Below are 23,594 nucleotides of genomic sequence, written 5' to 3' on the forward strand. Positions count from 1 at the left end.
GCTGCCCAGCTCCTCATACAGGCACACACTAAGCTCAGCTTCATGCATTCAACAGGTGTTTAGTAAGGTTACAAGATGAACCCACCCACTCATATTTAAAGGGAACCTGTCATTGGGACACTAGACCCCTAACTAAAGGCATGTAAAGTAAAGGCCCCTCAATGCCTATTACATGCATACCTTTCTTACAGTATTTAGTTTAGAAACAGAGCAAGCCATCTCTGAAGTTTTAAAAGTTTTAATGGTAAGTGCAGTGGGCAAACGTTGCACTTGCAGCTGTAATGCCTGTCTTCTTACTTCTCCAACCACTTTCAGTCTTAACGGAGAGATCATTCCACTCTTCCCCTGGCAAGATTTTGTACTGGCGCTGAATCCTTGCCCAGGGTTGTCTCCTCAGACGGGGCAGCGCACCTCAGTAGGCTTCTGATGGTCTTGCGGGAGTTGGCCCATGTGCTGGCACCTCCACAGAATTCGCTGCCTGAAGTCATTTCATCAAGAGGCAGCACATGTCTAGATTTAAAGGGAACCTGTCATGTGAAAAAACGCTATTAACTTGCAGATATGGAGATAATCTGTAGGTTAATAGTATTCAAGCATTGGCGTACCGCCAATGGCGGCAAGCCACGCGACTGCTATGGGGCCCGTGAGCTGAGGGGGGCCCCATAGCAGTCCAGGGGCGGACTTACTGCTGTCGGTACAGCTGCACCGGGGGGCCCGTTGGTGCAGCTTTTGCCTGCTCGCGGCGGGCAGGGAGTGATCCCTGCAGCTCCGCTGCTGACAGGAGAGAATGGCAGCGGAGCTGGAGGGATCTGTCCTCTGCTTCTTGCCCGGCGCTTCCTCCCTCACACAGGCACGTGCTGCTTGATGACGTCATCATGAAGTGTGGGCCTGTGTGAGGGAGGCAGTTGCAGACAACAAGGCTGCTGCGGCCTGCGGGGGAATGGGCAGAGAGGTAAGTGTTGTATTTTTTTTTTTTTTACTGAAACGCTGGGGAGAGGAGGTAGGGGAGAGCAATGATGGGGATGGTGGGACTGGGGAGAGCAATAATGGGGCTGGGGAGAGCAATGATGGGGGTGGGGAGAGCAATGGTGGAGCTGATGGGGCTGTAGAGAGCAATAATGGGGCTGATGAGGATGGGGAGAGCAATGATGGGGCAGGGGAGAGGAATTGTGAGGCTTGGGAGAGCAATGATGGGGATGATTGGGATGGGGAGAGCAATGATGGGGGTGGTGGGGCTGGAGAGAGGAATGATGGGGATGGTGGGGCTGGGGAGAGCAATGATGAGGGTGGTGGGGCTGGGAAAAGCAATGATGGGGATGGTGGGGCTGGGGAGAGCAATAATGGGGCTAATGGAGCTGGGGAGAGCAAAGATGAGGATGGGGAGACCAATGATAGAATGGTGGGGATGGGGAGAGCAGTGATGAGGATGGTGGGTCTGGGGAGAGCAATGATGGGGATAGTGAGGATGGGGAGAGCAATGATGGGGGTACTGGGAGAGAGAAATTATGGAGGTGCTGGGAGAGAGCAATGACGGGGGTTGCTGGGAGAGAGCAATGACGGGAGGTGCTGGGAGAGAGCAATGACGGGAGGTGCTGGGACAGAGCAATGACAGGGGGTGTTGGGAGAGAGTAATGATGGGGGTGCTGGGAGAGCAATGACGGGGGTTGCAGGGAGAGAGTATTAATGGGGGTGCTAGGAGAGAACAATGACGGGGGTGCTGGGAGAGAGCAATGACGGGAGGTGCTAGGACAGAGCAATGATGAGGTTGCAGGGAGAGAGCAATGAGGGGGGTGCTAGAAGAGTGCAATGACGGGGGTGCTAGGAGAGAGCAATGAAGGGGGTTTCACTTTGCTTGTACTGTAAAGTCTTGTATATTTTCTGTGTGCACATAGCCTTTCAGTTAATTGGGGAGAGTCACAGAGACTGAATAATTTATATTATTGGGCGGCAGATTATAGTTAATGGGGGGCACAGTGCTGCTTATCACTTTATATTTTGATTGCTAAGTGGCTAATAGTATATTAATGGGGGGGGTACATATCTGTAGTCAGGGGTGCAGTGCGGGGGAGACACATATATGTAACCTTGTTATTATTAGGGCTGCACTGATCATCGTGAGAAGACAAGTCAAGGGCTGGGAGATGGCGACATGAAGGTCTGACCAGATAGAGAAGAAGCAGCAGAAACCGACTCATCAGATGAGATGTCAGCAGTAAGAGCCTGGATGTAAATATTATTCTGTATCTGCACTGTGTGACTTGAAGTGATAATGTTATCTGTAAAATCCCTTAGGCTGCATTCTCACATTTGTGTGAAATGTCTGTGTGCTGCCAGATTCTTTTATCGGATGGTCCAAGGACTCGTACAGTTTTATAGATCCATTCACACATTCATGAAAATCACGGATCTGAGAATGAGACCTGTGAGGGTCAGAGAATGTCCTGTTCACACCAACACTGCACACAGATGCAGGAATGTAGCCTTATTATGTATAGCACAGTCACTTAGTATATAGTGTACTCACTTCTTATGCATAGCGCCGTCATTAGTTATATAGTTTCATCTCTTATTATGTATAACACCGTCCCTTATTGCCTACCATCCTCTCTAGCTCCAGGGCTCACAGTTGGGGGATCATACTGTGTTGGGGTCAGCATACTTTGCCCTGGGAATTGAGGTGGGGTACAGTATGGTCATTATACTGTGCATGTGGAGGAATTGACCCATGGGGGTATCATACTGTGTTTGGGGGACACTTTTGTTGGAATCACACTTTATGCGGCAATGAAATAGGGATCTAAGACTTCAGCAGGAGGAAAATTACTATGTAAAGGATGGAAAGTTGTGAGATCTGCTCTTCTGTGACCCGACAATTATTTAAATTTTTTTACCTTCCTTACCTGTGGTGCCTGGCCGTCAAGTTGTAGTGGCCGGCGCTTGTTACTGCACATCCGCCTCCTATTCAATTCAATGGGAGCCAGATGTGCAGTACCCCGCGGCGGTCACTACAACTTGACGGCCAAGCACCGCAGGTAAGGACTTCCGGCCAGCGGCCGCCTCCAGCATCGGTAACAGCTGGTCGGCTGCGGGTGAGTTTGGGTACGTGGTCACGCTCAGGAGCTACTGCAGGTTTGAAGCTGTGTATTTATGCGACGTCAAACCCATAGCATCCAGATGTTACAGCATAGTGGATGGGAACTCTAGAAATCCCATGTCCACTATGCGTGCATTTGAGGCTGCGGATCACCCGTGGACAATGACATGTGGTGCGTCTTTCAGGACAGCAGCATGTCAAATGCTCTTGCGGAGTCGCTAGTCTCCGCAACAGAAATTTGATAACTAGAAAGTACTAAATGCGATAAATCCGGCAAGTTCAGTAAACATGTGGATTTACCTGCTTTCAATAGAACACAGCGTTTTGGACAGAGCAAAAATATTATTTATTATTATAGCGCCATTTATTCCATGGCGCTTTACATGTGAAAAAGGGGTATAATACAAGAACAATTACAATAATCTTGAACACAATGTGACAGCGACTGGTACAGGAGAAGCGAGGACCCTGCCCGCGAGGGCTCTCAATCTACAAGGGATGGGTGAAGATACAGTAGGTGATGGTAGAGCTGGTCGTGCAGCGGTATGGTGGAGCGCTGGTTACTGCAGGTTGTAGGCTTGTCGGAAGAGGTGGGTCTTCAGGTTCCTTTTGAAGGTTTCCACGGTAGGTGAGAGTCTGATACATTGGGGTAGAGAGTTCCAGAGTAGGGGGGAAAGACGGGAGAAATCTTGTATGCGATTGTGGGAGGAGGAGATAAGAGGGGAGTAGAGAAGGAGATCTTGTGAGGATTGGAGGTTGCGTGCGGGTATGTAACGGGAGACTAGGTCAGAGATATAAGGAGGAGACAGGTTGTGAATGGCTTTGTATGTCTTGGTTAGGGTTTTGAACTGGAGTCTCTGAGCAATGGGGAGCCAGTGAAGAGATTGACAGAGAGGAGAGGCCGGGGAATAGCTGGGGGACAGGTTGATTAGTCGAGCAGCAGAGTTTAGGATAGATTGGAGGGGTGCGAGAGTGTTAGAGGGGAGGCCACAGAGCAGGAGGTTGCAGTAGTCAAGGCGGGAGATGATGAGGGCGTGCACTAGTGTTTTTGCAGATTCACGGTTGAGGAATGTGCGGATCCGGGAGATATTTTTGAGTTGGAGTCGGCAGGAAGTGGAAAGGGCTTGGATATGTGGTTTGAAGGAGAGTTCAGAGTCCAGGGTTACCCCAAGGCAGCGAGCTTGAGGGACTGGGGAGAGTGGGCAGCCATTGACGTTGATAGATAGGTCAGTTGGGGGGGTTGAATGAGATGGCGGAAAGATGATGAATTCTGTTTTGTCCATGTTAAGTTTTAGAAATCTGGCAGAGAAGAAAGATGAAATAGCGGACAGACATTGTGGGATTTTGGTTAGTAAGGAGGTGATATCGGGTCCAGAGAGGTAGATCTGTGTGTCATCAGCATAGAGGTGATAATGAAAGCCGTGAGACTCTATGAGCTGTCCCAGGCCGAAGGTGTAGATGGAGAATAGCAGCGGTCCTAGAACTGAACCTTGGGGGACACCGACAGATAGGGGGCGAGATGAGGAGGTGGTGTGTGAGTGGGAGACACTGAATGTCCGGTCTGTTAGGTATGAGGAGATCCAGGATAGGGCCAAGTCTGTGATGCCGATAGATGAGAGAGTCTGTAGTAAGAGGGAATGGTCCACTGTGTTAAAGGCAGATGACAGGTCTAGGAGGAGGAGGACAGAGTAGTGTCGCTTGGATTTGGCGGTTAATAGGTCATTGGTGACTTTAGTCAGTGCAGTTTCAGTAGAATGAAGCGGTCAGAAACCAGATTGTAGGCGGTCAAAGAGGGAGCAGGAGGAGAGGTGGGAGGACAGTTCAGAATGGACATGTTGTTCTAGTAGTTTTGAGGCCATGTTCAAAGCGCTGCTACATTCAGATTGTGGGCACATAGCCTAAAAAAATTAAAAAAATGGCGTGGGCTCATGCGTCATTTTTATAACCAGCAGAGGGAAAGCCGACCCCTGGGGGCTGATGTTAGTACCCGGGGAAGGGGCCATCAGGCAAAAATGTTCCCAGGCTATTAATAACAGCCCACAGCTGTTTGCTTAGCCTTTACTGGCTAGATTACAGGAGGACCCCAGAAAAAAATTGAAGTAGGGTCCCCCTATAAAATCTAACCAGAAAAGGCTAAACAAACAGCTGCGGGCTGATATTAATAGCCAGGGAAGGGGCCATGGATACTAGCCCCTTCCGCGGCTAATAATATCACCCTTCAGCAGTCCCTTGTATTGGCGGCTGACCATGAAGCCCAGTTTAGGAATGGAGGGCATCTATAAGATGAATGAAACAGAATAAATTCAGCTCACCTGGATGAAGCAGCGCACGGATCTCCAAGTGCACTGGAGAAATCCAAGTAAAAAAACAAACAAAAAAATTCCAGCGCATAAGCTTCCAGGAAATACCTTTATTGGATCACGGTGAGTAGAGCAGGATAAAAAACATCTAGATAGTCGCAGCTGAGGTAAATCATTAAAAACGTCTTCAGACGCGTTTCTACTAACAAGTTAGTAAGATGCCCCCATTACTAAGTACGTAGTAGGTTTTCTACGACTTTTCAATAAAGACATGGCCAGAATAAAGTATTTTATTGAAATAAAATTACGGTTTTAATCATTTTTTTTATTACACGCCCAGTCCCCGAATCCCTCAATCTTCTGTAAAAAAAAAAACAAAAATAAAAAACAACGATATCCCTCACCTGTCCGCCATCACGACGTAATTCAGAAGGTCCCTCAGCGATCCGGGTCACTTCTACAGCAGCCACATCAATCACTGATGTAGAAGACAGCACTGTAGACTGACAGGAGTGTAATCACTCCTGTCAGTGTACATCGCTGTGCTGCAGGAGTGAGGTAACTTGGGTTCATCAGCTGAAGATCAGTTGATCAGTCCCGGTGACCTCAGCATCAGTGGTACGTGGGAACATTCTCACAAGTGTTCTCACGCAGCACCAGTGCCGTAAAGTGAGGTCTTGAGCTCATTAGCTGATCTCCAGCTGTGAACTCGCATGACCTCACTCCTGCAGCATAGCAATGTACACTACGAGTGCCCTCGTCAGTGTACCACCGGCCGCCAAGGGATCAGGACGCCGGGGGACATTGTGAGGACACCGGGGGCCTCTGGACAGGTAAGCATAGGTGTTGTTTTTTTATTTTATTATTTTTTTTTTTACACTCGCCGCACAAACGAGACTACTGCTCCCCTCAGCCGCGTCACTCTCGCTGTTAACAGCCAGAGCGGCGGTCGGATGATGGGAGAAGTAGTTTTCTCCAGCCGACCCAGGTACCATTCTATGTTCGTTTTTGCAGCTTATTTGACCCATTAACTAGCAGGGTGGTCGGTGTTATATGGTCTATGATGTGATATAGGAGCGGGGTGACCAGTGTTATGGGGTCTATGATATGATATAGGAGCGGGGTGACCGGTGTTATGGGGTCTGTGACTATATATAGGAGCGGGGTGACTGGTGTTATGGGGTCTGTGATGTGCTATAGGAGCAGGGTGGCCGGTGTTATGGGGTCTATGATGTGATATAGGAGCGGGGTGACCAGTGTTATGGGGTCTATGATATGATATAGGAGCGGGGTGACCGGTGCTATGGGGTCTGTGACTATATATAGGAGCGGGGTGACTGGTGTTATGGGGTCTGTGATGTGCTATAGGAGCAGGGTGGCCGGTGTTATGGGGTCTATGATGTGATATAGGAGTGGGGTGACTGGTGTTATGGGGTCTGTGACTATATATAGGAGCGGGGTGACCAGTGTTATGGGGTCTATGATGTGATATAGGAGCGGGGTGACCAGTGTTATGGGGTCTGTCGCTGATGTGATATAGGAGCTGGGTAACTGGTGTTATTGGGTCTATCATGTGATATAGGAGCGGGGAGAGCGGTGTTATGGGGTCTGTGATGTGATATAGGAGCGCGGTGACCGGTGTTATGGGGTCTGTGATGTGCTATAGATCGGGGTGACTGGTGTTATGGGGTCTGTGATGTGATATAGGAGCGGGGAGAGCGGTGTTATGGGGTCTGTGATGTGATATAGGAGCGGGGTGACCGGTGTTATGGGGTCTGTGATGTGCTATAGATCGGGGTGACTGGTGTTATGGGGTCTGTGATGTGATATAGGAGCGGGGTGACCGGTGTTATGGGGTCTGTGATGTGCTATAGATCGGGGTGACTGGTGTTATGGGGTCTGTGATGTGATATAGGAGCGGGGTGACCGGTGTTATGGGGTCTGTGATGTGCTATAGATCGGGGTGACTGGTGTTATGGGGTCTGTGATGTGATATAGGAGCGGGGTGACCGGTGTTATGGGGTCTGTGATGTGCTATAGATCGGGGTGACTGGTGTTATGGGGTCTGTGATGTGCTATAGGAGCAAGGTGACCGGTGTTATGGGGTCTATGATGTAATATAGGAGCTGGGTGACCGGTGTTATGGGGTCTATGATATGATATAGGAGCGGGGTGTGGATGGTACCCGGGTCTGGAGAAGAGGAGACTAAAAAAAAAGCCATGCCGTTGATCACGTGTCTGGTGGAGCCGGGACCTTCTCTCTAGCGGTGAGTGCATAGCTGTGGCTCTGTCCTCCCGGGACAGCTGACAGCGCCGACTAGCGGCCAGACAGGCCGAGCACATGCCGGCTTACTCGCTGCCTCCTCACCAGCAGCCCCACCTGCCCACAAATATCCTTACTGACGGACTAGAAACTTTATGAACAAAATACTCAATAAAGTTGTAAAGAAAAAATGACAGGTAGAAAGCGGAAGTGACGTAGCAGGCGCACGGCGCACGCTGAAGCTGGCTGCGGCTTGTGGCTGAGCAGGCGCCGGCGGTGGAATATGCGGGCTAATCAGTCAGTGCTGCTCAGGCGTAGTCCGGGACTCTGTAGGGAGTAGAGGCCGCATGAGCAGACATCATGGTGAGTTATCAGCAATGACTTGTGCCGGTGACCGCTGATTACGGGGCGGGGCTGTAGGAGAGAGAAGCTGTCTTGTGATTGGTTCTTCTCGGCACCAGGGGGCTTCACCAACGCTGTGTGCACTTGTGTAGGACATCGGCTGCTGGTACAGCACTGATCACGTGTCCAGAGCGGCGCTGTAGTGCGCGTTATAGAGCTGCAGACACCAGGACGCGTCAGTGTGCCATGACACCGCCCCCTCCCCCCGTGTAATCCTATCACACACGGGATCTCATGTGACTGGCAGCACAATCCATTGAGCTGTATTGTGGGGGTCGTCATGTTGGACGTATATAATACAGAGCCATGTAGAGGCACAGTATGGACTGCAGCCGCCTGCTGCATACAGCTCTGTTGCTTCTTTAAGATGTGACATTTCTGTACAATACTGAGATGTGGCCATTCATATAAAGTGTTAGAGGATGGCCCCTGTAACGTGTGTGTGTGGCCTGCCGCGCATAGCAGCTGTATGTCCATATGGTTTCCCCAGGTTTGCTTCTCAGCATGACAGAAGGGCTCACACTGGCCGCTCATTTAAGGGATTCTCCAGGAATAGACATACAAATATAAAGGGTATGTCATTATGAATAAACTCATTTCAGTCAGCAAATCCCATTCTTTTTCTCTTGTGTGGTCATCACTATAGTACAGTAATATGTCCACCGTCTTGTTACATTGTCAAAAACTAGTCCTAAAATGTTACTAGGATCAGTGCACATGTGTAATAGGAAACTCCGCTGTGACCTGGAGATGATCAATTCTACTACCTAGGTATCTCCAGGTTACTGCAGCCGTTTAGTATTCAGATAGACATGGTGGACAGCAGTGTGAGCAGCCTCTTCTTACCCCAGCACCCAAGTATTTCCAGTATTAGATCCGATAGGGTGGACGGCAGCGTGAGCAGCCTCTTCTTACCCCAGCACCCAAGTATTTACAGTATTAGATCAGATAGATAGGGTGGACGGCAGTGTGAGCAGCCTCTTCTTACCCCAGCACCCAAGTATTTCCAGTATTAGATCAGATAGGGTGGACAGCAGTGTGAGCAGCCTCTTCTTACCCCAGCACCCCTGGTATCTCCAGCATTAGATCAGATAGACATGGTGGACAGGCAGCATGAGTAGCCTCTTCTTACCTCAGCATCCCTGGTATCCCCAGTATTAGGTCAGATAGCCCGGGTGGACAGCAGTGTGAGCAGCCTCTTCTTACCAGGGCTGTGGAGGTTGAGTCGGTATAAAATGGACGGACTCCAACTCCTAATATATAATAAATTGGGTACAGTAATTCAATGCAGTTTGTGGTGAATATTTTTTTCATAAGAATTTGGGAAAGTTATGAAATGTCCTATTCCTTATCTAAGGGTCTAGACTTCTAGCTGAGATGAATCTGTGCTACGGTAAATTTATCACTTAAACATGAGCCATGTATGAGAGAGTCGGTGTCATGGAAATTGAGGAGTCAGAGTTGGAGTCAGAGGTGTGGCTTGCCGACTCCACAACCCTGTTTCTTACCTCAGCATCCCTGATATCTCCAGTATTAGATCAGATAGGGTGGACAGCATTGTGAGCAACCTCTTCTTACCTTGGCAACCTGGTATCTCCAGTATCAGATCAGAGAGACATGGTGGACAGCATTATGAGCAGCCTCTTCTTTCCTCGGCACTCCCGGTATCTCCAGTATTAGATCAGATAGGGTGGATGGCAGTGTGAGCTTTCTTTTCTTACCTCAGCACCCCTTGTATTTCCACTATTAGATCAGATAGACCTGGTGGACAGCAGTGTGAGCAGTCTCATCTTACCTCAGCACCCCTGGTACCTCCAGTATTAGATCAGGTAGAAAGGGTGGACAGCAGTGTGAGCTGTCGCTTCTTACCTCAGCACCATGGTATCTCAAGTATTAGATCAGATAGACAGAGTAGACAGTAGTGTGAGCAGCCTCTTCTTACCTCACCACCCATGGTATTTCCACTATTAGATCAGATAGACCTGGTGAACAGCAGTGTGAGCAGCCTCTTCTTACCTCAGTGCCCCTGGTATTTCAAGTATTAGATCAGATAGCCAAGAAGGACAGCAGTGTGAACCTGGGCTGTGTAGTCTGTAAACCAAACCTCCAACTCTGACTCCTCAATTTCTATGACACCGACTCCGACTCCCTCATACATGGCTCATGTTTAAGTGATAAATTTACTGTAGCACAGATTCATCTCAGCTAAAAGTTTAGACCCTTAGATCAGGAATAGGACAGACATTTATAGGACATTTCATAACATTTCTATGAAAAAAATATTCCCTACAAACTGCATTGAACTACTGTACCCAATTTATTATATATTTTAGGAGTCAGAGTCGATCCATTTTATACCGATACCGACTCCACGACTCCGACTCCAACTCCATAGCCCTGGTGTGAACAGCCTCTTCTTACCTCATCACTCTTGGTATCTCTAATATTAGATCCGATAGGGTAGACAGCAGTGTAAGCAGCCTCTTCTTACCTCAAAACCCCTGGTATCTCTAGTATTAGATGAGATAGAACTGGAGTATAGTTGTGTGAGCAACCTCCTCTTACCTCAGCACCCCTGGTATCTCTAATATTAGATCAGATAGAACTGGAGTATAGTTGTGTGAGCAGCCTCCTCTTACCTCAGCACCCCTGGTATCTCTAATATTAGATCAGATAGACAGTATGGGCAGCAGTGTGAACGGACTTTCTTACCCCAGCACCCCTGGTATCTCTAGTATTAGATCAGATAGGCAGGATGGACAGCAGTGTGAGCAGATTCCTCTTACCTCAGCTCCCCTGGTGTCTCCAGTATTAGAGCAGATAGACAGACAGGGTGGGCAGCTGTGTGAGCAGCCTCTTCTTGCCTCAGCACCCTGGTATCTCCAGTATTAGATCAGTATAACCACTGGGTGCACATCCTACTACAGAAGGAGGTGGCAAAGCTTCTACTGCACATGCTCACAGGAAAATGTGCTGGTAACTATATATGACAGCTTTCTGTCCATGTAACAAGGCAGTAGATTACAGTGATAATCTTTCTAGGCAAAACTTTTTTTTTCATTTGATTGTTAAAGATATTACGGAATTTATAATGACTTAAAGTATAACTATCAATTAATGTTAGGTTTGTTTTTGTTTTTTTTTAATGGGACATTCCTATACACGTCATGCAGATCTGTGGAGTCCGAGTCTTGAGACCCCTTTCAATTGCTCAAAAGACAGCTGAGAAGAGCTCAGCTCCTCCTGGAGCACATGCACAGAATGGTGTACGGACCTGTAGTCTTTCTATTGAGCTTATACGCCGCTCATGCAGCAGTCTTTTCAGTGATCTTGGGGGTCTCAGGACTCAGATCTACAGGATGTGTAAGGAGGTTTAACTTAAGAAAAAAAATTAGTTGCACTGTAATCCCTTCCCAGCTGTCCTACTATGTCGCTGTTTCCTTTTCCTCCTTCCAGGAACCGTAGTTTTTTATTTTTTGGTTGACATAGCCGTGTGAGGACTTCTATTTTGCAGAAGAGCTGTACTTTTGAATGACTCCATCCATTTTACCATATACTGTACTGGAAAATGGGGAGAAAATTCCAAATGGGTTGAAATTGTGGAAACAAACATGCAATTCTGATTGTTTTTATAGCATTGATTGTGCGGTAAACATGACCTGGCAGTATGATAGATATGGCGTGTTTATCTTTTTATTGCATTTTTTGGGGGAATTGCAGCAACTGAAGAAGCGCGGATCTGCCATTTTGTTTCCTCTTTTCTTTCAGCACTTAACACTTCTGGTTTAAATTATTTCATAGTTTGATAGATTGGACTTTTATGGACATGGTGATACCAAATATATTTATATTTTGTTTTGTTAACTGGAAAAAGGGGGGTGATTTTAACGTTTATATATTTTTTTTACACAAATACGTTCTTAAAACCTTATGTTTTTTTTACTTTATATTTTTTAGTTCCTTTAGGGGACTTATAAACCTGTTATTTGATTGCTTATACTATATACTGCATTACCACAGTATTGCAGTATATACTTCAATTGAAGTATTTCTATGAAACACAGCCTATAAGCTGGGGGCCTGCTGTCATTGTAATCCTTTGGCACCCCACGATCCTGTGGTGGGGGAGCCGATAGGAGCTGGTGCAGAAGCACACTAACAATCACTATGTATATGCCACTGGCAATGATTGACTTCAGCATTTGTTTGGTTTAAAAGGGTTGTCCCGTCCAAATCGATACGTGTGCACGTCGCTCTGCGCGTCTGCAATCTTATGGATTTCCCCCAGCGCAGGCACTGTGCGATGCCGGTATTCACCTTTATTCTGACCTGGGACTGGAGGTATGTATAAGTTATACATATTCCCAGCCAGAGCCCGTCTAGTGGGCGTGGCCTCGCTCCATACAAGTGTATGGAGAGAGGCCGCTCCCACTGGCCCACCTCTGTCCAGGAGTATGTATAACTCATACATACCTCCGTTCCCAGGTCAGAATACTGGCGGATATCCCCAGCCAATCACTGGGGGGATTCATAAGTCTGCATTCACACAGAGTGACTGCAGACTTATTGATTTGGACCGGACAAGCCCTTGGAGGAGTAATGATCAGAGCCAGCTCTGGTCGCTGCTGTTACAGGCAGATGCTGGCTTTCCAACACAGCCTGCCTCTGTCCAGTATGGAGCAGGCTCCGCTCCTGGTCCCGTCCATACACACTCTTGGGGTGCATTCACACATCCTTGTGAAATATTTGGGTGCTGTTGGATTTTTGTTTTTATTGGACAGCATTTGGATCCATAGTGTCTCAGATCTGTGAAAATGATGGATCCGAGAATGAGATCTGTGACACTCGGAGCATGTCCTGCTCTGATCCAATGTTGAGGATCAGGATCGGACGGTGTCAGTGGGTGTGTGCTGTTGATCAGTAATCTGGCAGCGCACAGTCATATACAGGTGTGCATGCACCGTTACTTTGATGGAGTTACATCAGGGGACATTTGTTGCAGTATTTTCTCTGAATGAAGATCAGGTCACTTCATCTGAATAGGGTTGTGTCTGCTGGAAGTAAGTAATCCAAAAGGAGGGAGAGGAGAGGAAAGCTTCCAGCACCGTAGGCAAAATAGGAATAAGAAATCACATTTATTGCGAAGCTTACATAATTAAAATAGAATAAAACCAGGGAGGGGAGAAAATCGTGGACGAAGTTAAGTCCTTATTCCTAGGTAACTCGTATGTCTCTGACTAGCAGATATATACTGATTTTTTTTTTTCCCCCTGGAAATTGAAGCTAGGGAACATGCCCCAGGAAATCAACAAGATGAAACAATCCAAAGGTCGAGGTCCCCGGCCTGGAGGTTCTGGGCTCTGACTTCATGGATTTTTTGGCGTTGCTTGTAGTGTAAGCTGAATTTCCTTTTTCTTTTTTTGTCTGCTGTAAGTACATGGATTTCGCAGGCCACATTTGGGCAGACGCAGAAGTCAGATGTGTGCGTCTTTGACCTTAGTGTCTGGCTTGTGAGCGCTGGGAGCAGGAGCGCAATGATACTGGTTGTCAGGCAAAAGGTATTTTTGCCCGAGTTTTAAAAAATGAGAGATGTTTTAAAAAAGAATAAAAAAAAAACTACCCCCTATCTGTTTGTAAGTGAAGACATAGAACTCACTTTTGCTTTTCCCCAAACCAGGAATTTTTATGACCCGCCATAAAACCTCAGTCCAGGGCAAGCGCTGGTACAAACCGGAAAATCCCTCCAAAAAATCCCATTGTTTAATTGTACAAACGTTTTATGCCAATTTTAATCACGCACAGGTCTGACAGAAACATCGGAACCACGTTTTTTGAATGCTTACCTTTTTCCCATTACAATAGTATAACTTGCATAACTGAGGAATGATCGGGAACTGAGATAATGGATTCTGAGCTTCTGAGCGTCATAGAGGTTTCATATTTAATATCTATCTTCATGAATATTGGTGACGGTCCAGATGATATCTCCCTCTTGGATGTGGGACCCCCCCACACCAAGATATGGAATCTGAAGGATTTTTTAGGTCTTCTGCAGCTGGGTGGGCTCGCAAAGCCGAGCCCCCCTTGTAAGGTAAATAAGGGGTGTTCCCCAGAGTTTTGGCTGCTTACTAAAAAGCAAATCGGCCATTTTCAGGTCATTCTTCTCAGGGACGTCGAACGCACGCACATCACGCGGCGTAAGAAGAATCACCTCTAATTTCCGGGGAGCCGTCCCTCCCACAGAATCTGAGACCATCACCTTGTGAAGCAGGTTTTGCTATTACTTATCCCTTTTATTTTAATAACTGTTTATGCATACATGTAAATTGTCTCCTTTATAATATCTTGTATATATTTTGTAAACACTGCCCCCCTTTTGGGAGTAAATCATTATTATTTACCAGTTTCGTTCTTCTTGTCCTATGTCGAGCAAACACGTTCCTCACCCGCTAATTCACGTTACCTAACGGGTACCCGATCCACCTGTTAAGCGATTGGTGGTGGCAGTATACCAGTATTTATGTGATATTGTGGTTTGAGGGTGGCTGGTCAGAGGTATATATACGTTCCTGGAAGGAACTGGTGGTATATATACGTCCTGTCACATCACGTGCCGCAATAGTCGACATAAATTAGAGCAGCTGCACCCGTGCTTATCCTCTGTCAATACCGTGTTTGACCAGCAGGATAAGGGGGCGCCAGAGAGCTGCAAGGTCTGACCCAAGAGTGGGTGTTGTTTTCATGACAAATTGGTGGCAAGCGGTGGGATCATAGGACATTAGTGATCGGGTTTGAGCAATCATTCCTCTCACTAAAAACTTGCACAAAAGTTTTGAAGATCGAACTCAGTGTTTATTAGATCTGAGACAATACTGTATGTGTAGCAGTTACCCCTACCCTTCTTCGTTTTTTCTTTTCTATTCTTATTTTGGTGATCATGGTCGTAGTTGGGGAGTCCTGGTATCACCAGCAGAAAAAGGACACTCTTACTGGAATATGTATAATCAAAGGCATTGACCCCCACGGCAAAAGCAAAGAACAAATGATTTCTGAACTGTTACAAGGTGCTGCAGAGCCCGTCCTACAGCAGAGCCCTGATGAGGGGGCGGCCAGCCAAGGCCCGGATGGCGCTGCTGCAGGGGTCCAACCTGTGATTGCCAGCCATACCCGCAACCAGGGTAGTGTGGACCCCCACCTGCAGATGGCCTTGGAGGAGCTCGCCACAGACAATCATGATGGACGACTGGAGCTGATCCTGAAATTCCAGGAGCGGGCTGAGCGACAAGCCCAAGCTGACCGAGAGGCTGCTGAGCGACAAGCCCAAGCTGACCGAGAGGCTTCTGAGCGACAAGCTGACCGAGAGGCTGCTGAGCGACAAGCTGACCGACAACACCAGCTGGAGCTAGCCCGGATTCAGAAGGAGTCGCCCTCTACGCAGACCCGTGAGTCCAACAGTGCCAGCTGCTTTAAACCTCGTCCTGAGCACTTCCCTGTGATGGAAAAGGATGGGGACTTGGACACATTTCTGCGAGGCTTTGAAAAGGCCTGCAGGCAGTATCAGCTGCCCATCGACCAATGGGCAAGATATTTGACTCCAGGGCTCAGAGGAAAAGCTTTAGAGGTGTTTGCTTCCCTCCCTCGAGAGCAGGATGGAGACTATGGGGCCGTCAAGCAGGCCCTGATAAAAAAGTACCAGCTGACTCCGGAGGTTTACCGGAAAAAATTCAGAACCCTCCAACGTGGACCACATGACACCTATAGCGATGTGTTAGACGGGCTCAGAACCAACTTTGAGCAGTGGATCCAAGGACTGTCAGCGACCACCTTTGAGCAGCTAAAGGACCTGATGGTGAAAGACCAGTTCCTGCATCTGTGTCCGACTGAGGTACGGCAGTTCGTGATGGATCGGGAGCCACCTGATGCCAATAAAGCAGCGCAGATCGCAGATACCTACGAGGCCAACCGGAGACCAGAGGTGCGGAAGCCGGTCGTCGCCAGCTGGAAAGGGGGTAAGCCATCAACCACCATCCCTGCCCCTGCCAGCCGACCTTCCGGAGGCCTTTTTCCCGTTGCCAAGGCCCTGCCTGCATCCGATGCCCGCAGGTGTTATTCCTGCAACCAGACTGGTCATCTCAGCGCCACTTGCCCAGAGAAGCAGAGGAAGAACCCCCCATCCAAGGCCCCAGGGCCTAATGCTTCAGTTCTTTTGGTGGGTGGGCCGGTTGGGAGGGCCTGTGAAAACTTTCAGTCTGTCAGGGTGGGGAACACTCTCACTGTAGGCCTCAAGGACACTGGGGCCGAACGAACCCTCATCCGACCCGAACTGGTGTCCCCTGAAGCGCTTATTCCAGGAAAGACCCTGACTGTCACTGGGATTGGGGGCGTCCGATGCCCCTTGCCCATGGCCCGGGTTTTTATTGATTGGGGTGCGGGGAGTGGGGTGAAGGAAGTGGGAGTATCCAAAAACCTACTGTGATGAACCTGTAGCCGCCATCTTGGTAATGATAAATCATATCCAGGGATGGCCACACTTCAGCAGCCCCCACCCTTGGGACCTTCTGTTAAAACGTCAACTAGATAGTTTCCCCCCATCCAGGCTCCTGTAAGATAAGAAGCCTACTTAACACTTGAATGCTAGGAGCTTCAAAGACTTCGAGAGGAAACACAGCCAGCAGGGGGGGGTGCTTCGTCCATCTGTAACTGACCGTTTGTCCCATAGGACTAGTTTCTTTGTCTGTCACAAGCATGGAGGCATAAGATATAGAAACATGAAAAGTACACGCATGTTGCGTGGGATGGGCCAATAAAAAAATATCACGGTGTCCCGGAGCCATTGCGCACACAAGCCTCCGCGGTAGACGTTTGTACGTGCTCTGGAAGCCAAGATATAGCGCTGAGCCATTCCTGAGGACCGTATGGTATCATAATTGATATCAAAAGGTCGGTTACGGCGGCCTGAATCCGTGGGAACCCCTGTGGGTATCATGAGACCATCCCAGAAGAAGTTATTGGGTTCCATAGAATTTGGGCTTCTGATCGAAGTTAGACCTGAGGGTGGAGACTGAGCCAGCTGACCTCACCAGCAGTGGGCGGGACGGGGCAGGTAAGATAGCAGGACAGACAAGAGACAAGTCAGTCTTGACCCAAGAGTGGGGTGCTGAACATCTGAGCACCAGCTGAGGCCACCAAGGGGAGGAGCAGTTTGACCATGCGGTGGTAGGCCTCAGCCTGTAACAAAGAACCGTGCCTGCGACCGCAGAATCCTCTCCCTGCGTCACAAGAAAATCAAGAAACCGGTAACTGATATGCTGTGGTGATTCTGTGTGTTGTATTCCATTGTTGTATAGTTTAGCCTGACCTTATACCTGTGTATATTTAGTTGTATATCGTGTATCTAGTGTATTATTATAATCAATTACCTCAAGTAATTGTGGGCCTGCCTTTTATTCTGCATAACGAACGCACGTCCGTGTGAGCTCGGCTCAAGCCAAAACGCTACCCAGGGTTGGTTCCTGACCCGATATAGGCCCATTCACGGACTGGGCGTATATCTAAAATAGGGACTGGTGGCAGCATACCAACTGGGGATTGGGGAAGGCTGGTAGTGACGGTCGGAGGTTCAGATATATATATTCCTGGCGCGGCCAAGGAAGATATATATACCGCCCTCACTACAGAGGGCCCCGATACCCAGTAGGTTACAGGACAGTCTCCCTGGCGACCGCTTATCCTAGGTGCAGTTCCTTGACTGACCTGAGGCTAAGAGGGCGCTAGCGAGTTGTGCTGTGTAGTGACGTTACGGTTTAGTGACGTTGAAGGGATAACACACTACCGTGTTCCCTGCGCTGGTTGCAGCTACCTGGCACTACTTTCTCTAGGTGCAGTACCTTGACTGACCTGAGAGGTAAGGGGGCGCCAGAGAGCTGCACCCACCGGCCGGCTTTCATCACATTGGTGGCAGAGCGGTGGGATTGCAGAATAATAGTGTTGTGGGACCCCTACTCCCAGGCACTAAAGACTGCCAGTGGTAACTTCCACTGCTGGAGTCTTAAGGTCAGCCCAACGTTAGACGGTCAGGCTAAAAGTATAACAAGGTGTGTGCAAACTCAGGGTTGCAGCGGTGTCGGTTACCAAGATGGCAGACGGCACCAGGAGCAAGACCCTGCAAGAGGCTAATGCTACGGTCCGTGTGGCAGGAGGGGAGGACATTGTTACTCATGGCGAGGAGGAGTCCAGCCCGGGCACCTCAGGGAGCCAGTCCCCAGTATACGGTCCCGCAGTGGGCTGCCCACCACCTACCCAGCCCAGCCTGTCCAGATCACAAGCCCTTTTACAAGCGGCTATGGCAAGTCTCCAGTCTCATGGCGATGCCGTCTACAAAACCCTCCTGGCAGCATCAGAGAAGGCAGCGGAGGAGGAGCGTGCAGAGCGGGCTGCGGAGCGGGCTGCGGAGCAGGCTGCGGAGCGTGAAGCTGCAGAGCGCCGGGAGGTTGCGGAGCGTGCAGAGCGAGCTGCGGAGCGCCAGCACCAACTGGACCTGGCCCAGCGGGGGCTTCCGCTAGAGCAACCAACCCATCAGGAGACCAAGTCGTCCAAAGTCCGAGCTGAGGACTTCCCTCTACTGGAGAAGGATGGGGACCTGGACTCCTTTCTGGTGGCATTTGAACGGACCTGTCTTCAGCACCATCTGGCCCGGGATCAGTGGGCCAGATACCTGACCCCCCGTTTGAGGGGTAAGTCCCTGGATGCCTTGGGGGACTTACCTGCCGGGGAGGTACAGAACTACGACTGCATCAAGCGGGCCCTGATCCGGCAGTACAACCTCACTCCCGAGTCGTACCGCCAGAAGTTCCGGAGCCTGCTGCGTGGCCCCAAGGACACCTGGACCGATCATATGCGGGCGCTGTTGAGAGCCGCAGAGCACTGGACCTCGGGTCTAGCGCTTACTACCCGCCAGGAGGTCCAGGAACTGTTCGTCACGGAGCAGTTCTTGTGGAACTGCCCAGAGGACCTCCGACAGTTCCTCCGTGACCGAAAACCAACAGGGGCTTCTGCTACAGCCGCCCTGGCAGACGAGTATGCCAATAACAGGGCGCCTGAGCTGAAGAAGTCTGCCAGCAGCACCTGGAGAGGGGGTAAGCCCAGTCATGCCCCTGTTTCCCCGGCCCCTAGAACACAAGGGGTGTATCCCCCTGTTGCCCTCTCCAGGCAAGGACCAGACGTAAGACGTTGTCATCTATGCAACAAACCAGGACACTTTAGGGCTGAGTGTCCCCAGCGCCAAAAGACCCCATCCCAGTCCCAGAGAGCGCCCAATGTTTTGTGTGTGGGAGGGGGTGGTGGTAGGTCCCTGGACAACATCCAACCCGTCACCATAGGCCGTTCTGCGGTCATGGGACTGCGGGACACGGGCGCTGAACGAACACTGGTACGGCCTGAGGTGGTGTCCCCCCAGGACTTGGTACCAGGAAAGACTCTTTCCGTCTCCGGGGTTGGAGGCGTGGAGCCGGCACTTCCCGTTGCCATGGTGTATTTGGACTGGGGTGCCGGAAGGGGGATGCGGGAGGTGGGAGTAACGCCAAATATTCCCGCAAATGTTTTATTAGGGACCGACTTGGGGCGTCTAGTATCGCAGTATGTACCCTCTGAACCCCCAAGTTCGGCCCCCCAAGAGTGTATTGATTTGTCTGCTGCTAATGCCAACCATGTTGTATGTAGTGTGTGTCCTGCTGAGGAGGAGGGAGTGAAACCTGAGGGTAACACCTGCACAGACACAACACAAACAGGGTTAGTGAAAGCAGGTGGGGAGTGTGGGGATGCCCGCAGAGGTGCTCAGCCGGCGTGCCGTGACCTCTTGTCCTCCGGTGAGGGAGGGGGCGGGCAGGATTCTGTAGAGGGAAGCTCAGGGATGGAGAGGGGGGCAGCTACCGGCAGTGTAGGGCTCCCAGGGGTATCCAGGCTGCTGAGTATAGGCCCACTGCAGGGGGAGGAACAGGCCATGGGGGGTGGGGGTGTCCCAAGAGAGGAGCCGCCAGGTAAGACCCCAGGGCAGGAGTTCCCCACATCCGAGATGTCCAAAGGCCTAGGAAGCCTGCCTGATCGGGCGGCTTGGTCAGAAACAGAGGGGAAGCAGGCACTACCCACGGTCACAGCGGTCATAGCCGCTGTCACCAGGAGTGGGAGCGCCGGAGCCCAAGGAGCCTTGCAGAGGTCCGACGGCTTCCCCACTTCTGACCAAGTGTCTGCCGGGTCAGACAGCGGCCAGGTGACATGCCCGGAGGGGCTGACGGAGGATGTGGCAGTTTCGTCGATTCTGGCCACATCAAGTCAGGAATTTCAGGCTGCGTTGGAAGCAGACGACAGCCTGAAAGCTCTCAAGGAACAGGCGGCACAGCCTCCCATGGAGTCAGACTGCGAGCGTGTGGTCTGGGACCAGGGACGGCTGTACCGGGTAACGGTCCAGCAGGGTTCACCGGAGGCGTGGCCCAGGGACCGACAGTTAGTGGTACCCTATCCGTTCAGGGCGGAATTGTTGCGGATCGCACACGAGATTCCGATGGCCGGACACCTAGGGATCGCTAAAACCAAGGCCAGGATAGCTCAGCATTTCTACTGGCCTGGGATGGGAGCCGCGGTGGGTGCCTACTGCCGTTCGTGTGACACCTGTCAGAGGGTGGGGAAGGCGGGGCCGCGCCCCAAAGCCCCACTGGTAACTCTGCCAATCATCGAAGAGCCTTTCTCGAGGGTCGCTGTGGATCTTATTGGACCTCTGTCCACTCCCAGCCACTCCGGGAAATGCTTCATACTCACGGTAGTGGACTATGCCACCCGGTACCCGGAAGCGGTAGCTTTGTCGTCCATTCGGGCCGACAAGGTGGCTACCGCCTTACTGGAGATCTTCTCCAGAGTGGGTTTCCCCCAAGAAATGCTCACCGACCGAGGGACCCAGTTCATGTCGCGGCTGATGGAGTCCCTCTGTAAGCAAATGCAGGTGCAACATCTGGTGGCCAGCCCGTATCACCCACAGACTAATGGCCTGTGTGAGCGGTTCAATGGCACCTTAAAGCAGATGCTTAAGATGTTGGTCGACTCCCACGGGAGAGACTGGGAGCGTTACCTCCCACACCTCCTATTTGCTTACCGTGAGGTTCCGCAGGCCTCAACGGGGTTCTCCCCCTTTGAGCTCCTGTACGGGCGACGGGTACGGGGCCCCCTGGCTCTGGTGAAGGAAGCATGGGAAGGGGATTTGGCCACCCCCGAGGTGTCGGTCATCGAGTATGTCGTGCGCCACCGGGACAGGATGATGGCCTTGGCAAAGCTGGTGCAGGACAATATGGCCCAGGCCCAGGCCGACCAGAAGCGGTGGTACGACCAGAATGCTTGTGAGAGGACCTACCAGGTGGGTCAAAAGGTGTGGGTACTGGTCCCCGTACCACAGAACAAGCTTCAGGCAGCCTGGGAAGGTCCCTACTTCGTGCACCAGAAACTCAATGCCGTCACCTATCTGGTCACCCTGGATCACGCCCGTGGAAGGAGGAAGGCCTTCCACGTGAACATGATGAAGGCTCATCATGAGCGGGAAGCGACTGCCCACCCAGTGTGCAACCTTCCCGAGGAAGGAGAGGTAGAAACCCTCCTGGATCTGCTCACCCAAGCCAAGGCGGGTGGGTCCATCGAGGATGTGGGGGTTGGCCACCAGCTCACGGAGGACCAACGGTCCCAGCTGGGGACCACCCTGCACCCCTTCCGGGGGCTGTTCAGCAGCCTGCCCGGAAGGACTGAGATGGCTGTCCACGACGTGGACACTGGCGATCACCCGCCGATCCGGCGTTCAGCATATCGGGTCTCTTTCGAGGTGCAGGGAAACATGCGCCAAGAGATAGACGAGATGCTGAAGCTGGGGGTGATCCAGGCATCCAGCAGCGCGTGGGCCTCGCCTGTAGTCCTCGTACCAAAGAAGGACCGAACTACACGGTTCTGCGTGGACTACCGGGGGCTCAACGCTGTAACGGCCACCGATGCGTTCCCCATACCACGCATCGATGACCTGCTCGATCGGATGGCCGGGGCTAAGTACCTGACCATCATGGATCTGAGCCGGGGGTACTGGCAGATTCCTCTGACCCCCGCGGCAAGGGAACGCTCTGCCTTTATCACCCCGTTTGGACTGTACGAGTCCACAGTGATGCCATTCGGCATGAAGAATGCCCCTGCCACTTTTCAGCGGATGGTCAATACGCTGCTTGAGGGACTTGAAGGGTACGCGGCTGCGTACTTGGACGATATTGCAGTCTTCAGTCCCACTTGGGAGGATCACCTAGAGCACCTGCGGCAGGTGCTCGGTCGGATCCACCAGGCAGGCTTGACCATCAAGCCGGAAAAGTGCCAGCTGGGCATGAGTGAGGTCCTCTACCTGGGTCACCGGGTAGGCGGGGGGGTTCTGAAGCCAGAACCTGGGAAAGTGGATGTCATCGCATCCTGGCCCACTCCTAGGACCAAAAAGCAGGTGATGTCCTTCTTGGGGACCGCTGGGTACTATAGGAGGTTCGTCCCACACTATAGCACCCTGGCCAAGCCCCTGACGGACCTCACCAAGAAGAAGCTGCCCGTCGCAGTCGACTGGACAGTCGCCTGCGAGACAGCTTTCGGGGCACTCAAAGCCGCCCTAAGTAGCTCCCCTGTACTGCAAGCTGCCGACTTCGACCGGCCGTTTGTGGTACAGACCGACGCCAGTGACTTTGGCCTCGGTGCTGTGCTAAGTCAGGTCAACACGACAGGCCAGGAACATCCTGTCTTGTACCTGAGCAGGAAGCTACTGCCCCGGGAGGTGGCTTACTCCACGGTGGAAAAAGAATGCCTGGCAATTGTATGGGCCCTGCAGCGTCTGCAGCCCTACTTGTACGGGAGCCATTTCACCGTGGAGACGGACCACAACCCCCTCAGCTGGTTACACACGGTCTCTGGGTCGAATGGCAGGTTGCTACGCTGGAGCCTCGCTCTCCAGCAGTACCACTTCTCCATTCGCCACAGAAAAGGCCGTGACCACGGTAACGCTGACGGGTTATCCCGGCAAGGGGAGGGTGCAGAAGGACGCACGGGGGAACACAGGAATGTGCTACCCCCTCGCGCCCTCGTATAGGGGGAGGTGTGATGAACCTGTAGCCGCCATCTTGGTAATGATAAATCATATCCAGGGATGGCCACACTTCAGCAGCCCCCACCCTTGGGACCTTCTGTTAAAACGTCAACTAGATAGTTTCCCCCCATCCAGGCTCCTGTAAGATAAGAAGCCTACTTAACACTTGAATGCTAGGAGCTTCAAAGACTTCGAGAGGAAACACAGCCAGCAGGGGGGGGTGCTTCGTCCATCTGTAACTGACCGTTTGTCCCATAGGACTAGTTTCTTTGTCTGTCACAAGCATGGAGGCATAAGATATAGAAACATGAAAAGTACACGCATGTTGCGTGGGATGGGCCAATAAAAAAATATCACGGTGTCCCGGAGCCATTGCGCACACAAGCCTCCGCGGTAGAC

General features: G+C 50.9%; 1 protein-coding gene across 1 annotated transcript in view; it reads left to right on the top strand.

The window, feature by feature from the left end:
* The first annotated feature begins 7,842 nt into the window (after positions 1–7,842).
* Positions 7,843–23,594, top strand: part of HMBS (hydroxymethylbilane synthase) — a 44,201-nt gene continuing 28,449 nt past the window's right edge. Inside the window, exon 1 of the mRNA XM_073656609.1 lies at positions 7,843–8,020. Within this exon, the coding sequence (XP_073512710.1) occupies positions 8,018–8,020 (3 nt within the window). The 5' untranslated portion in view covers positions 7,843–8,017. The remainder of the gene's footprint in view (positions 8,021–23,594) is intronic.

Source organism: Phyllobates terribilis, unplaced genomic scaffold, assembly GCF_046119375.1.
Source record: "Phyllobates terribilis strain yellow unplaced genomic scaffold, ASM4611937v1 Scaffold_12__6_contigs__length_324123572, whole genome shotgun sequence".
NCBI classification, from domain to species: Eukaryota; Metazoa; Chordata; class Amphibia; order Anura; family Dendrobatidae; genus Phyllobates; species Phyllobates terribilis.